The sequence below is a fragment of the Gavialis gangeticus genome, unplaced genomic scaffold (assembly GCF_001723915.1).
Source record: "Gavialis gangeticus isolate Ggan-Ray unplaced genomic scaffold, GavGan_comp1, whole genome shotgun sequence".
NCBI lineage: Eukaryota > Metazoa > Chordata > Crocodylia > Gavialidae > Gavialis > Gavialis gangeticus.
This window is the reverse complement of record NW_017729003.1, coordinates 10641026-10655479: the sequence shown is the minus strand read 5'-3', so window position 1 is coordinate 10655479 and position 14454 is coordinate 10641026. Positions and strand designations below refer to the sequence as shown.

At 42.3% G+C, this 14454-nt stretch overlaps 1 protein-coding gene across 1 annotated transcript in view; it reads left to right on the top strand.

Moving 5' to 3' along the window:
- Positions 1-14454, top strand: part of LOC109290967 (microsomal triglyceride transfer protein large subunit-like) — a 53525-nt gene that overhangs the window by 6083 nt on the left and 32988 nt on the right. Inside the window, exons 4-12 of the mRNA XM_019507814.1 lie at positions 284-391; positions 1366-1482; positions 5305-5444; positions 5827-5980; positions 8667-8824; positions 9787-9955; positions 11289-11396; positions 11509-11721; positions 12968-13182. Of these exons, the coding sequence (XP_019363359.1) occupies positions 284-391; positions 1366-1482; positions 5305-5444; positions 5827-5980; positions 8667-8824; positions 9787-9955; positions 11289-11396; positions 11509-11721; positions 12968-13182 (1382 nt within the window). The remainder of the gene's footprint in view (positions 1-283; positions 392-1365; positions 1483-5304; positions 5445-5826; positions 5981-8666; positions 8825-9786; positions 9956-11288; positions 11397-11508; positions 11722-12967; positions 13183-14454) is intronic.

The following is a 14454-nucleotide window of genomic DNA, read 5'->3' as shown; positions in this document are numbered from 1 at the left end:
CAGCAGAGCTGGCTTGGGGCGATGCCCCATAGCCAAGTGGCCCTGAGCTCTCCCCTCACTTTGCTTGCTGAGAGGACAGGGAAGCTCTCTGTCCCCAGTCCTGGCGCTGCTCAGCTCCCAGCTCCCCCAGGAGCTGAGCACCACTGGAACAGAGGAGCTCTCTGTCCCCGCAAAAGCAGAAGGACTACATCTCTTACTGCCGGGTATCAGCTTATCTCCATGTTAACTGGATTATTATCCCATTCAGGGTTCTTGTCTATAAAGTACAGTTTTCTCCTTGTAGGTTGAAGGCATCTATGGAGACAGAGAAGAAAAGCCCTTGATCTTGGATCTGAAACGAGGACTCATCAGTCTCCTACAATTCCAGCCACATGCTGGGAGAATAACTGAGGTAGGTGAAGTGTTTGGGTTTGTCTGAAGAAAAAATACTGCAGGGATTTAACCCCAAACATTCTCTAGCAGATCAATAAAACCATCTCTGGAGTGAAAAAATACCCTTTTGGTGTTAACTTTCTACAAACAGTGTCATTAGCCTAGTGGCAGAATTTTTGGCAGATAGTGGAACTGGACAAATATTGATGAAGTTAAGTGTCCAAAAGCAAATTTTGAATCTGCAAGCATCTCTACTAGAAACTTATTTCTAAACTATGTTTACCCAACTGCAGGGAAGACATGCCCAGCATGTGATCTATCAACAAATCAAAGCTGCTAATTTGGCTCAAACTTTGGGTATCAAACACTTTAAAAGAACAACAAATGGGAGTCAAGACTTGTTTATAAAAAATTCTGGAAATGTTTTTGGAAGTGTTGAAAATGATATTGAAAATCATTTGAGCTGAGCCCCAATCCACTCATGGACAATAAGCATAGAAAATAAATTTAAGTGAAAGTAACCAAATAAAGTTAAATAGGAGCTTTGCTGAGAGCACAGTTCATATAATGAAGGCTAAACAGCAATCAGATGGTGACTGAAGCCAAAGTTTGCAGGGTGGGGAGGAGAAGGAAACTACAGCCACAGTCCATGCTCAAAAATGCATGCATAGTTGTTTGCCTATAATTGCCAATAAACATGGATAACTACAAGCACAATTGAGTATTTAGTTATCAAATATCTATCTGAGTATGCAGATGCCAGCTTCAAGCACTCTGTTACAATAACTGAGAGCTACAAAATGGAAAGTTACCTATGGACTTTGGGTCTCATTTTCAAAGTATAGCCCTGTTTGGGGTTCACGCTGGTATTCTGTATATTGTGTTTATAATTGACTATATGAATTTGGTACAAAATGGCCTTATATATGTGAACAGGTTTTAGTCACATATTATAACTTCAAGGCACAACTTCTTATATTTGTTTGCTTTTAGGAGGACATTTCTGGGAGCTGTAAAGTCACATACACTGTTTCCAAGGATTCTGTTGTGAAGACAAAAGATCTACAAGAATGCACAAGGCCCAGATTTGGATTCACCTCTGTTAACAAAGCAAGTTTATTTTTATGGTGGGGATGGTGGGTTAAAATACTTCTTGCCCTGCAGCTTGCCCTTTTAAATGTATTACTGTCTTTCCTTATCTTAGTGGAGGATCAGTAGCTTTAGAAAAGTCCCAGAATGCACAGTCTTAGTTATATTACAAGCATTTTCTGCTGAGATTTAGAAGAAGCTTTGAAGAATAAGAAAAAGATTCAGTTCAGAAGCTTCCTTGGGTCCTTTTCTGCCAGAGCTTCATAGCTGGTGAAGAATTAGGTCAAAATTAGATGAAAAATTATTCTGTACTCTGTACCCAAAAGGAGGAAGTAGGTTGTAAGAACATGAAACTGGAAGGAACCTCCGAAGTCATTAAGTCCAGTCCTTCAGTATTGCAGGCAAACACATCACATCACATCCAGAAATAGTTTCTAATAATTATATTTATTGAACTGTGCAACATTTCAAGGGAAGTGACAGAAGCCCATTGATTGGTTTCAGCACCCTAGTGTAAACAGGTAAAACTTTACTGATTTTCATGGAGTTACTTCTGCTTATGCCAAAATTGAATGTGATCCATATATTTTGCTAAACCAAACAAAACCCTGGGAATTATACCATAGGGAGTAAACATTCATTGGCATGGACTACATGTGATCTAATAGATCTATATGTAATTCATATAGAAAAAACTGCTGCAATTTAAAACTTGACAAATTTGCCCAGGGGAGTAATGGAATTTCTTCTAGGAGAACATAGTCTGTCCAGAACAGGTTTTCGTATATGCAAGATTTAATGGAGGCAGTAGTAGAACTAAAAGGCACAGCCTAATTACCATTAAGTTAATAAGAATCTTTCTGTTGACCTTCCTGAAAACTGGATTAAGAGTCTAACAACTGCAGTGGAAAGGGAAATAGCATGGTCCAGTGGACCAGGTGCCTGACTGGGACCTGAATTCCATTCCTGTCTCTGCCATGGTCCTACTGTCTGACTGTAGGGCAAATGTAAATGTGTAAAATGCAATGAAGGATGACACATATTTATAAAGTGCTTGGAATGTACTGTTGAAAAGTACTCTATAAAGGCTGGGTAGTATTATTCTTTTAATTCAGTAAGTAAACTGTCCGTGTCTCATGTACGAATATTCACAGTACTACCATTCCCTGTGGTTCTTGCCTTCCTCATTGACCCCTATTCATAATGAATCCCTGAGTCCATGGCCCAGGTGTTCAGATAACATCATCTGAACTTATCAGAGGTCTCCAAGTGAAGGAGAGAGGTGAAGAAGAGAGGTGACGGGTGAAGTCTAGCATTTGCGTCATTTCTTTTTTTTTTAAAAGAACCTCACAAGGTCATTCTGCAATGCAGCGGGGAAGCCAAAGATGTTTGGCTTGGATTCACTTTTGATTATTTCTGCTTCTCTCTTTTTCACTTGAAACAGGTTCTGTGGCACCAATGGAAGAGGCTTGACCTTTCAGCTCATTGCTTTTTCCAGTTACAGTTTTGGGGGTTTTTAGTTTTAGTGTTTTAAATGCTGATGAATTTGCTGGATTGACACTACTACAGAATGAGGCTTTTCTTTATTCACAGAAGACCCTCCCTTACTAAACCAGTCACACTTCATATTAAGATTCCATTTATAAAGGATTAATAAATGGGTAATTGATGCTATAATCATTTTACAGACAGAATAGTCATCATAGATGGTTTTAAGTATGTCAGGAGGAAGTATTATAGGTGATAATAATCCATAAGCAATCTTATTGATCCATTATACTTTATAATGATCTATAACAATTGATTAACTATATATTAATCCTGTATAAATGGAATTTTAATATAAAACCTTTCATCAAGGGACCATCCCAATAGAAAGAGGTTAATTTTGTCCTTCACCTTTCTTATGAGACTTGTAATGGTATCTGAAGGTGATTTGAATCAACTGTAGAAATGAGACTGAGACATCAGAATATTTTCTGTAGGCTACTGTACTGTGGACAACTAGGAAGACCAGCCACTTACAGATGAAAGGCTCTCTTGTCTCATCCTTAATTTCTTAAACCATGTTCCCCAAGTTCATGTCTTAAGTGCAAGGGCTTTGGAAGTGCAGGTCATCTATCAAGATTGCCTGAGTATGTGTGATTACAAAAGACAACGAGCATGATACAAGACAAAGGCAGTAGGTAGTTATCCAGGAAACTACTGAGAAGGATTGTTGAAGAGAGACTGTAGCGAGTGAGTGAGTTAGCCTCAAAAGTGGCTAATGGGATGCCATCCAGAATCTATTGCTATTGCCTTGTGGGACATTCATTTCAGATTTGTTTCATTAGTGATTACCCAGAGAGTACTGTGTCTCTCTTGACAGCTAAAGGAAATGCCAAGCCAGCCAGTGCAGCGGTTTAATATCTTTGATTTTTATCCCTGAAACAAAATTATGGAGTAGGTAAAAAATGAAATATGTTTGGTGATCTCAGTATAGTCCCTGGTGGACATTCATCCATCACAAAGCTGTTGTGCATAACACTGTCAAAACTCATCTCCACTGACTTATCCTGAGCATGCTGGTGCAGGTCTGAGCTGTACATGCCTGGTCAGGGATCAGCTGGTCCCAGACAAGAATTCTGTCTCCCCACTAGTTCAAATTCTCTGCTCTTGCCTTGTCCCTTTTACCCTGAGAGTGTTGCCCTGTTTTTTCGTTAGCTAAGGCTTTAGTGATAACCATTTGTAATGACCCAAACCTTCCATGGTGTGGTTCATGTCCGCTGCACAGATCTCAGTCAGAGCTGGGACTTAAGAGGAAACATCTCCCCCTTCAACCTCTCTGATGCCAAGAAAAGCACCAGGTGCATCTTGGCAAACCCACTCCTCCCAGGCAAGATTGGATGTCCTTGTTAGAGCCCTATATTTTTCTTATAGAAAGCTGCTTGCAGGAGGCATATTCTGACATCAGCAAAGGGATTTGCCAGATCTTACTGGATCCAGGGAGCAACTCCACTTTATGAGTAACTATCAGCTCTATCCTCTACAGCTACTATAGAAAATAGATTGAATATGTCTCTACTTTCCTTCTCCTCATTTTACAAATAAGCTGGTGTTCATGAAAGCCTGGGTGCAACTTCATGAAAGTCTTGCTACTCCAACCAGCCTGAAGCACAGCAATTTAACTGTACTATTCCTTTCTCAAAGCACAGCCCATATTACCATCCTCATGCAAGTCAATGTTCACATGCAGCCTCTCCTACTACCTTAGTCCTGCTTCCTCACAGCACAGCCACTGTTCCTCATTCCGGCCAGAAATACTCCAGCCTTTCCAACCTTCTGGTACCTCCCAGGAGTCAGCACACCTCATCTATGACATCTTAGTCTAGTGTTAGATCTCCATGGAACTTAGCAAAGATATGCCTGCAAGGACCTGAATTCCTAATTAGCTGTCCCTGAATCCCACTTCTTGTTTGATATACCCTCTGCTGTTCCATTGTTCCACAAAGCTATAGTTGTGCTATTGAGTTTCAAACCAAATCTCAAGTCCATTCTGATGTTTTAGAGCCCACAGAACAATGGCAGTATATGCCACACAGTAACCCCAACTATTACAGTTTTAGATTCCATACTGTTCTACCAACGTACTTCATCAAGCCCTGCAGGCAGTATCCCCCCACTAGTTCACAGTCCTGGGCATGTTAACTATAGATTTGCAACTGATGACCCTGCTAAATTGCACTTTGTTTCCATTATGAGGTGGTTCTGTCATCTACTAGGATTAAGGATCACACTATCAACTGCATAGGGAGTTAAAATAGATTAGAAAATTGAAAATATGCTTGTTTAACTCTTTTAAAGATTTTTGGCGTTCAGTTGCAACCTATCAGCAGAAGTCTGTACTTAATGAAGGGAAGTGTCATCCAATCAGTGCTGTCTGAGGAAAGTCATGTAGTCTCCCTAACTCTGAGGTCTTCTACTGGCATCGTGATCACTTCAAGGTTAGCTATGTGCTGGTTCAATGGGGCTGCGTGCATAGAATGAGTCAGAATGGGACCAATGTATGTTTACCAGACTTGCCAGCTTGAATGTATACTTGATCCATCCAGGCTTGTTCTCCCTGTCACAGTCTGGTGTTGGGTCTGTGGGTGGCCAGTGTAATGAGAATTGGGCACAGTGGGAAAAATCAGTCTTTTGGAAGGGGAATGGGGGGAGGTTAAATTCTTTTCCACAGGAAAGATTCCAGTTCATCCGGCTCGTACATTAGCTCAGATCAGGTCAAGGGAACAGACTCAGAATTACCAGAATATACCCTGACCAAATTCAGAGAAAAGGGAGATTTAAGAAATGAAAACCTCTCATCAGCCTCTTTTCTCTCCCCAGACAGCAGCTTGAACTAATGTCTTCTTCAATGCCTGGCCTTGCAGAGATTTCTGGACAGAGCCTTCAGGAAGCTCTGGATAGTTTATTGGAAAAGCACCAGCCCATAAGCTTAGTTAGCCAGCCCTTCAAGAGAATCTGTACTCAGTGTTCCTCGGTGAGTAGCCTTAAAACACTTGCAGAAGAATTTTCTTTGTATTCTGATCTGATACCTGGAAACACACAATATACAGAGAGCTGTCCACAGAAGGCTGGCAGGCCTGAGAAGGTTAAAAAAACCTATCAATGCACAAAGCAATAAAGTGTAAATATCAGGTACATAGTGGGTGCGTCTACAGGAGATGCTTACTGCACATTAGTCTAATAACACTGTGCAGTTGTGGTGTTGCAGTTAAAAACTATCCTAATAGCCTACTGCGCAGTGTTATTAGGCTACAGCACAGTAAGCATCATGAAAAAACCATGCACTGGTGCTACTGCACAGTAACTCTAGTTACTGCACATTTAGTTAATATTTTAGCAAGCAAGTACTAAATTAAATACGCAGTATCTAAGGTGCATTAATGAACATGTAGACGCACCCAGTCAGTAGCTGTCACTTTGTAAATGAACAAAACAGCACAAAAGTGTTCTGTGAATAGCTTTGATTTAGAGAGCATGTAGGAAGTCTTTTCATACAGAAATGATGTATAAGTGTAAAGAGACCTTTTGTAGTGTTCCCAGGGTGAGAAAGGCAACTGCTCTAGGCAGAAGTAATAGCAGCCTGTAGGCAACTGGAGTCAACTACCTCCAAATGTCTAGGTATTCTTATATAGGGTGTTTATAGACGTGCTTCAAGAGGTTGGGGGGGTGCTTTAATTAGCACAGCTCTGAGTACCACACTAATTGAAGCACCCAGAACATCACATGTATCAGGGTCCCCATGCTGAAAAATGACCCTGGGGCGCTTTGAATTAAAGCTCATCGAACAAGCTTTAGTTTAAAGCACCCCGCTGCCATTTTTCAGCATGGGGATGCTGATACACATGATGCTGGAGTCTGCTGGAGTGTGCTAATTACCATGCTCCAGCAGACTTGATTAGTTGAGTCTGCTCCTCTGTGTTGTAATTACAACATGTTAGAACAGTCTCCCTGCACGTGTATAGGAGTCCATAGTTTCCCATAGTTCCTCTAATTTTAATACTATGTAAACTCCCCCAATTTCAGCAAAATGATCCAAATGCCACCACTGTCTTCAGCCTTTATATTGGAGAAGGACATTTCTGCTTTGAGTGGAATTTGCTTTCACTGAGAGTCATTTATAGTAGTGTTGTTTCATTGTCTCTAATCAATGATGATGATCCCAGGCTGGAATGACTGTGTGGGTTATGTATTCTGTAATAATGCATACAGAGCCTTGGAGATTAAAACTGCTTTCTTGATGGAGGAAATAATTGTGGGGTCCTACATCACTGCTTTTGAAAATGTTACAGGTTCTTTAATATCACTTGAACAGAGTAGCCTGCAATAGGCTGAAAGGACCTCTTATGGCAGTTCTGATAATGACTGTTATTCATATTATTTGTCTTACAGTAATGTATAGAAGCCCCAGATCTATCAGCTATCTGTTTATATTAAGCTCTATAAAAGCTTAGCAATTAGAGACAGCCCTTAATGCAAAATGCGTACAGACTAAATAGATAAAAGCGTTAGAGGAATCAAGGAGATAAGGTATTTTCCCAGGATCAGATAGGCTAGATGCATGATTGGGATTACCTCATGTCTTGTGACTTCTAGTTTAGTGGAATATTTACACCACTGTGTCTTATATAGGATGCCTTGTTAGTCTGGTCAGACCCGCAGCATAAAGGGCTCTCTCATGATCATTCTTCAGGAACAGGCCACCAAAACCAACCTATTTAATGCATTTCCATTAGTTTTGTGATTTCTGTGGGAGCAGCAGTTGTCCTTAGATCTCATCAACTTTCCTATCTCATGTCAGGTGACCTGTCAAAGGCATACCCATCTCCACCATCATGAACCCACTTTCCTCACTGATTGAAAATGTTATTTATTTCCATATCTGGTGTCCTACCTCAATAAGTATTCCTGGCAATTGACTGCTTGTATTTTTTTTTTCTTTAAGAAGTTTGAAAACTGAAGGCCAGGAATTGAATTTTTCATTAGCTTTTCAAGGTTGATAGTTTTACTCCCCCATTTGGTCTTTTCTTAAAGGCAATGCAAAAACTACAGTAGGAGGACATCTGGTGTACGGGCCTCCTTAGAGCTGAGTAGGAGGACTTGGCTTGTAATAAGAGAGCCCACAAATTGGCTTCCAGTTCTTTTCCTTCTCACTGTGGTTCTTCACTTTGTAGCTTCTGCCTTTACAACCCATCTTGTTCTCTGTAGGAGAGCCAAGGAATTTAATGCCCTAGAACAACATGTCAGGCTGTCATCTTGCAGTTATCATAATGTAAGTGGGACTGACCTGAGCCAGTACAAGGATGCTGCAGGAGGAAGAAATACTGTGTATTAAGGAGAGTATTCCTCCCTTTTTGTGGAGTGGAATTGTTGTGAGCAAGCTTCTGGCTGTCTTTATTCATCACACACTTCGTAGAAGTTTTACGAGAACAAAGATGTTGTCCCTGAACACATTCTTGTTAACTAATAATGTTCTACAGTGATACAACATTCTTGTATATAATGTGCTGTGCTGGATGGGATATCTACGTCCACCCCAGGCTGGTTATATTTAAGAAACCCTTGTATTTATTCTCTTCAAATGTTATTCCAGCTTTGGGCTGTATCAGTGAAAGAAGCCATATAACCTTGCTGCTATTAATAATACGACTGTTACTTTTCAGCTAAAAGACTATCTGAAGACAGTTGGTAATAGAAGAGTCAAAATGGATATCTCAAAGGTGTCAACAACCTGGCAGTTCCACAGGCTCATTCAGATGTTGCACAGTGCCAAAAAGAGGGATGTGCTCCAGCTGCTGAGGAAGGCTTCAGAGAAGACAGTGTAAGTCAACCCATCAGTGCTTGTCTTGATCTAAAAGGCAGAGGCCCTTGTTTCTCACTCTAGTGTTTCTGGATTTGTTAATTACATAATCAGATTTAATTGACATACAAAGACACAATAATATTCCCAGCTTCTTCCCAGCACTTCAAATAATGTTTCTGGGAAGTTCAAGGCCCATTCTTTTTAAGCGTAATGCCCATACTTAACATTTACAGCTTGGATATGGCCTTTTCAAACAAGCCATATGTCTTTGGTGCAGATTTGGCTCATATTAGACTGAATCTTCTGGTGAAGTTTTCAGACATGTGTGACCCTACAGAAATGCAGATCCTTGCTCTCTATGGCCCAGCATGTATTTCTGATGCAATAGATTAAGTCATTCTTTCCTTCCTAACCACAATCATTGGTTAGCGTCACTGTATGCTATTAAATAGCTGCTAAGAGGAGGTGCTAAGTGATGTGGATCGTATTTTATTACATTTAAATATATTGCCAGATATGCAACTGCTGCATATTACTTTTTATATTGGGGCGTTGTTTAGTTTTGTATTTTTTACATTATCTTTGGATGAGAGGCTCTATAGATATGCTAACTTATGATCTATTTCTGTTACTTATTAGCTGAAGCTTCAGGAAGTGTTTATAATTTAGGTATAAAGTAAATGATGCTGGAATTACTCTGTATACATTTGAAAAGGCAAGGGGTCAAGGTATCCCCAATTTAAGAGGATGCATTTCCATTTGACTTCAGTGGAGGGCTCAATTGGCTCTTTTAACTAAGCTCAGGGGAAACAGAAACAAGGGCCATGCCCTCAGCTGATATAAAGAAATGTAATTTCATTAACTTCAGTGGAGCTATGCTAATTTACACCAGTAGAGAACCAACTGTCCCCAGGCACTTCCCTTCTCTTCATCACTAGCTGAAGATAGCACACATAATCCTGTGCCTTCTCCCATTTCAGTCCCTTCTTCATTGATGCTGCAGTGGCGGCTCAGTCAACAGCTTCCCTGGCAGCTCTTTCTGAATTTCTGGATTTCAGCAACAAAAAGCAGGAGCCCTTGGTGGAAAAGTTTCTCTATGCTGCAGCCTTCTCTCCTCGGCCCTCAAAAGAGCTTCTTCGCCTGTTGTTAGTAAGTTAGGGGCATTTTCTTTCTTGTGCTCCTGTCCATCCTTATAGCAGAAAATTGTTTAATTCTGATCCTACTTAAAATTTCTTTTTTACATTTCTGAAGGACCCAGAGCCAGCCACACACTTACTACACAGTGGGCGCATCTACATGAGACATGTTACTGCACATTAGACTAAACTAATGAGCAATAAAGCATCACCATGTACACATGCACAGCAATTATGGCATATTAAGTCAGTCTAAAGCGCCATTGGCTATTACCAATATATACAGGTACTAGAAAAACAGTGCATTAACTAATGTACTATAGAGTACATGTAGACCCTGACCAGAAGCAAACTGTGTACCTGGTCAGCCCAAGCAACAGAGGGCCACAACTGCTGCCTGGGTCAGCCCAAATCTCTGCAGGGCGGGGGGCGCTGTCCCAACTCTGGGAACAGCTGCCTGCCAGTTGCATGCATATTGGGCCTGGTCCCAATCTCCACATGGTTGAGAGGCAGCTGCCCCCAGAGCCTTGCCAGCTCCATCCCCACCTTGGACATTGAAACTAGTCCCTGTCACCCCTGCCAGCCCAGAGCTCACATCCAGGGAAGTCTGGAGCTCCCCCTGGCTACTGGAGGTAGGGTAGAGTACCCCAGAGTACCTGGACTGAACTGCTCCCTTTGGGAGCAACTTTGCTCCCAATGGGCTCATGTTCAGATACTTGCCTAGGAGCAGTTTATTGCACGTGTAGATGTGCCCACTTAGAGCCTATGATAACTTGCTCAGAAAGTGATCTTGCATCACTGTCCTTTACTCAACAGTAACTTCCCCAGCTGCCTCTCCTTCCTGCTCCCCTTTCCCCCCACACTGAGCTGGGCCATGCAGCTCTTGTCAGGTAGAATTTTGAAACTTTGTAGAGTAAAAGGAGAGTTTTATAACAGAGGGGGAAAAAAGCCAGAGTCTTTAGGGTCCATCAAAGAGAAAGAAACCCCCTACAAGAAGACTAAGGTGGAAAAGCAAAATACATTTTTATGCGACTAAATCCCTCTGTTTATATGGTTTCAAGTGGATACGTGACACGGGAATAAACATTCCTCTGAGGAAATACGTACAGCAGAATTTGTTCTATATCAGCATGCTACAGACAATGGGAGCTTAACTGCTCACTGTAGAAATCAACATGTTACAGTACTACCAGTAGCTCATGAATTGCCTCCTCCAATGCAGATGGGAGCAAACTTAGGAAGATGTTCTCAATAAACTCTCTGGGGTAATCACTAAAACATGGCTTCTCCATCTTCACCTTTCTCTTCCTTCATTTTCTTACACCCCCTCATCTCTGGTCTCCCAGGACAAGCTGAATGGAAAGCAATTAACCCCTGCTATCTGGGAAACAGGGATAATTGTCACTGGCTCCCTAGTTGGTAAGTTGTGCCGGATGAAGCTGTGTGGATTGCAGGTGGGTTTCCTGACACAATAACTATAGTTATTCTTTTTAGCCCTCCCTTCTTTTCCATGGCTACTTGAAATATGCTCTTTCTTCATCCTCCTCTGCTTCTCCAAACAAACAGGAAGTAGAACTTGGAATGGAGACTGTTCTGAGACGGTTAAGTGAAACTGAGGAGGAGTCTGAGATGGTCACTTACCTCTTGTCCCTGAAGAATGCCCTGCTCCCTGAAACCATTCCTATCCTCCTGAATTATGCCGAGGAAGGCTCTGCAGCAGTCTCGGGTACAGCAGTGTCTGCACTACAAAGATTCTCCACTCAACACATCACTGGTGAGGTATGGAAAAACCCACCTAGCTCAGAACTTTTCTTTGGTCATTTGATCTTTCCACAAAATATTGTGGCTGCAGGGGTGTTAAGGAGGACAGAAGATATAATTCTCATCTAGCCATTTTTGAAACTACTGCAGGTCTCCATGTCCTGCATCAAGGTAGTGGTTTTAGCTGCCCTTCCCAGAAGCCCCTCTGTCCTGCCTATGGGAAAGAAGAAAACAAGAGGTGTGCTTGCTACATAAGTATTAGTTGCTAGAATAAATTTCTCCAGGCAGTTGAATTATCACATGATGAATGGACTTACTGTCTCCACCATTTTGCATAGGCTGGATTCTGTCTGCAGCTGTGGCAGAACAGGATTGACTTACATATATCACTGCAAGAAGGAAAATGGAGGAAGGGGAGAAAGAGGCAGAAGAAGACCCTTCCACCTTCTAGCCCAATGGCCTACTGGTAGGAGACTTACGCACAGAGGAGGAGGTCCAAATTTTAGGGCTCCTCATGTGGAGGTGACTGAATTTGCTTCTTCTGTTTCCCAGCAATGTGCTCTAGCCAGCAGGCCAAGGTCTTAGCATTACCCAGAGCACACTTCCACCCTCATCTTGAGTCTGACCTCTTGAGGAGCTAGGAAGGAAAGATGTGTGTGGCTAGGAGGAGATAACAAGGTGGAAGGGGGGTGGTTCACTGAGGTGGACTGGGAGGGGAGGGGGCCAGGTTCTAGCCTGAGGCAGAACGTATCTCAGTGCTCTTTGTCTATTTTACCCCATGAATGCCAACCCTACTGGCAATGCACAGTGAGCCAGCTTCAAGGAGGAGGTGGGGAGTGTTCTGTGCAATTTCTACTCTGAGACCTGCTTCTTGAAGCAGCATAGACAGACTCAAACTTCCTCTGAGAGAGAGGCTCAGGATATAGGTTTTCTGTTCCCTGGGCAAGTGCTCTACCACTGAGCCATTGGACTAAAAGTTGGAAACGCCTGCTTCTGGTGGTCTCTGATACCTGTATTCTGCACACGCCAAGGCAATTCTGTTATGCCCAGGCACCTGCTCTATCAGAGTGCAGCCTACTGAGCTTCTGCTGTAGGGAAGTGTGAGGAGAGTATAGTTATGCTGACTCCCAGACAGTGTACAAATGCCAAAAGCTACAGTTACACAGCTACATAAATACCACTGAAGTGCCCAAAGGTGAAAGAGGATAAGGCCCTCACATTAAGAATGGTGAGGATTAACGTTTTAACTGGATTCTGACATTAGGTGAAAAAAGCAATGAGAAGAATTTTCCACGAGAAAATGAGAAAGTATGAAAAAACCTGTCGCCTGACTGCTGCGGAAATCCTGTTAGACAATGAACCTTTGCCCATGGACATCACCAATATCCTACTGGGCACCCGTGAACTGGAAACAGAAATGGCAACATTTCTGCTGTCAAAAATCCAGAGTAGTTTACATTCTCCCCATCACCCAGCAAGGTGAGTGTGGCAAATGAATTGTTACTTTTAGACCCAAAACCCCTTTTCCCCCTCTTCTTCTAAATACATTCTTTTCTCTGTTCCCTTTCTCCTCTCCTTCCCTTTTTCTCTTCATGCTCTACATTTTCCGTTTGCTTTCATTGTTGTCTCATTTTCCTATGCAAACTGATTTAAGTCCTCAGTTTTGTTGCTTTAGGCCACTGATATTTGATGTCTCATTATGTCAGCTGAAGACAGTGGGCAACACTGATTGGAACACCAGATTGTTAGTGTAAAACCACAAAAGTTTTTATTTTAAAGATCCAGTTTGCAGCATAAAGCCTATTTTTTAGCTCTCTTATTACTCTCTCAAGATTCTTAAACAAGTAGTTGACTGAAAGGAAAAGGTTTTTTTGAGCTATGCACAATCCTCTACAAAAGTCTTTGAATATTATCTGGCCAGTTAAAAATGTGAATACAGTTCCAAGATGGTCACTGTCTTTTTCATTCACTTCCTGCACAGATTTGTCTGAACAACTTTTTATTCACAAAAACGTGCAGAAATGGGAAGTGGTATGAATACTCCCATGAACAGATATTCAGAGGAACATTCACTCTGGAAGTATTTATATTTACCTGGTCATTTTCAAAACTTTTTTGATGTGTGCAAGTTGTCCAGTCAGGAAACAGAAACACCACTCTGTGATTTAAATGATCAATCGGACAGCATGAATAGGGGAGATGCCTTGTTGGACCTGGTGCTGGCCACGGGTGATGACCTGGTGAAGGGGCTGCAGGTGCTCAACCACCTGGGCGACAGTGATCATTGCCTGCTGGAATTCACCATTCAGTGCAAGGTGGCAAAGGCCTGCAGCAAGGCAGCAGCCCTAGATTTCAGGAGGGCGGGCTTCAATGAGCTAAGGAGAATAGTCGGGGAAGCACTGAGGTCCCAGAGGGGAGGGGAGCCAGGTGTCCAAGGAGAGTGGTCCAAGCCCAAAGGGAGGTAATCCCAACACGGATCAAAGGGAGCAGGAGGGTACAAAAGCCCCCATGGCTCAACAAAACCATCCAGGAACGTCTCCTAGCTAAAAGGGAGGCACACACCCAATGGATGGGAGAGGCCATCACCAGGGAGGACTACACTGTGGTTGCTTGGGGCTGTAGGGGGGCAGTCAGGAAGGCCAAGACGGGGATGGAACTGGGACTAGCTACCCGGATCAAGGACAACAAGAAGTCCTTTTTTAAATACATAGGGGGCAAAAAGAAGGTTCCGGGTAATGTGGGGCCCCTGCA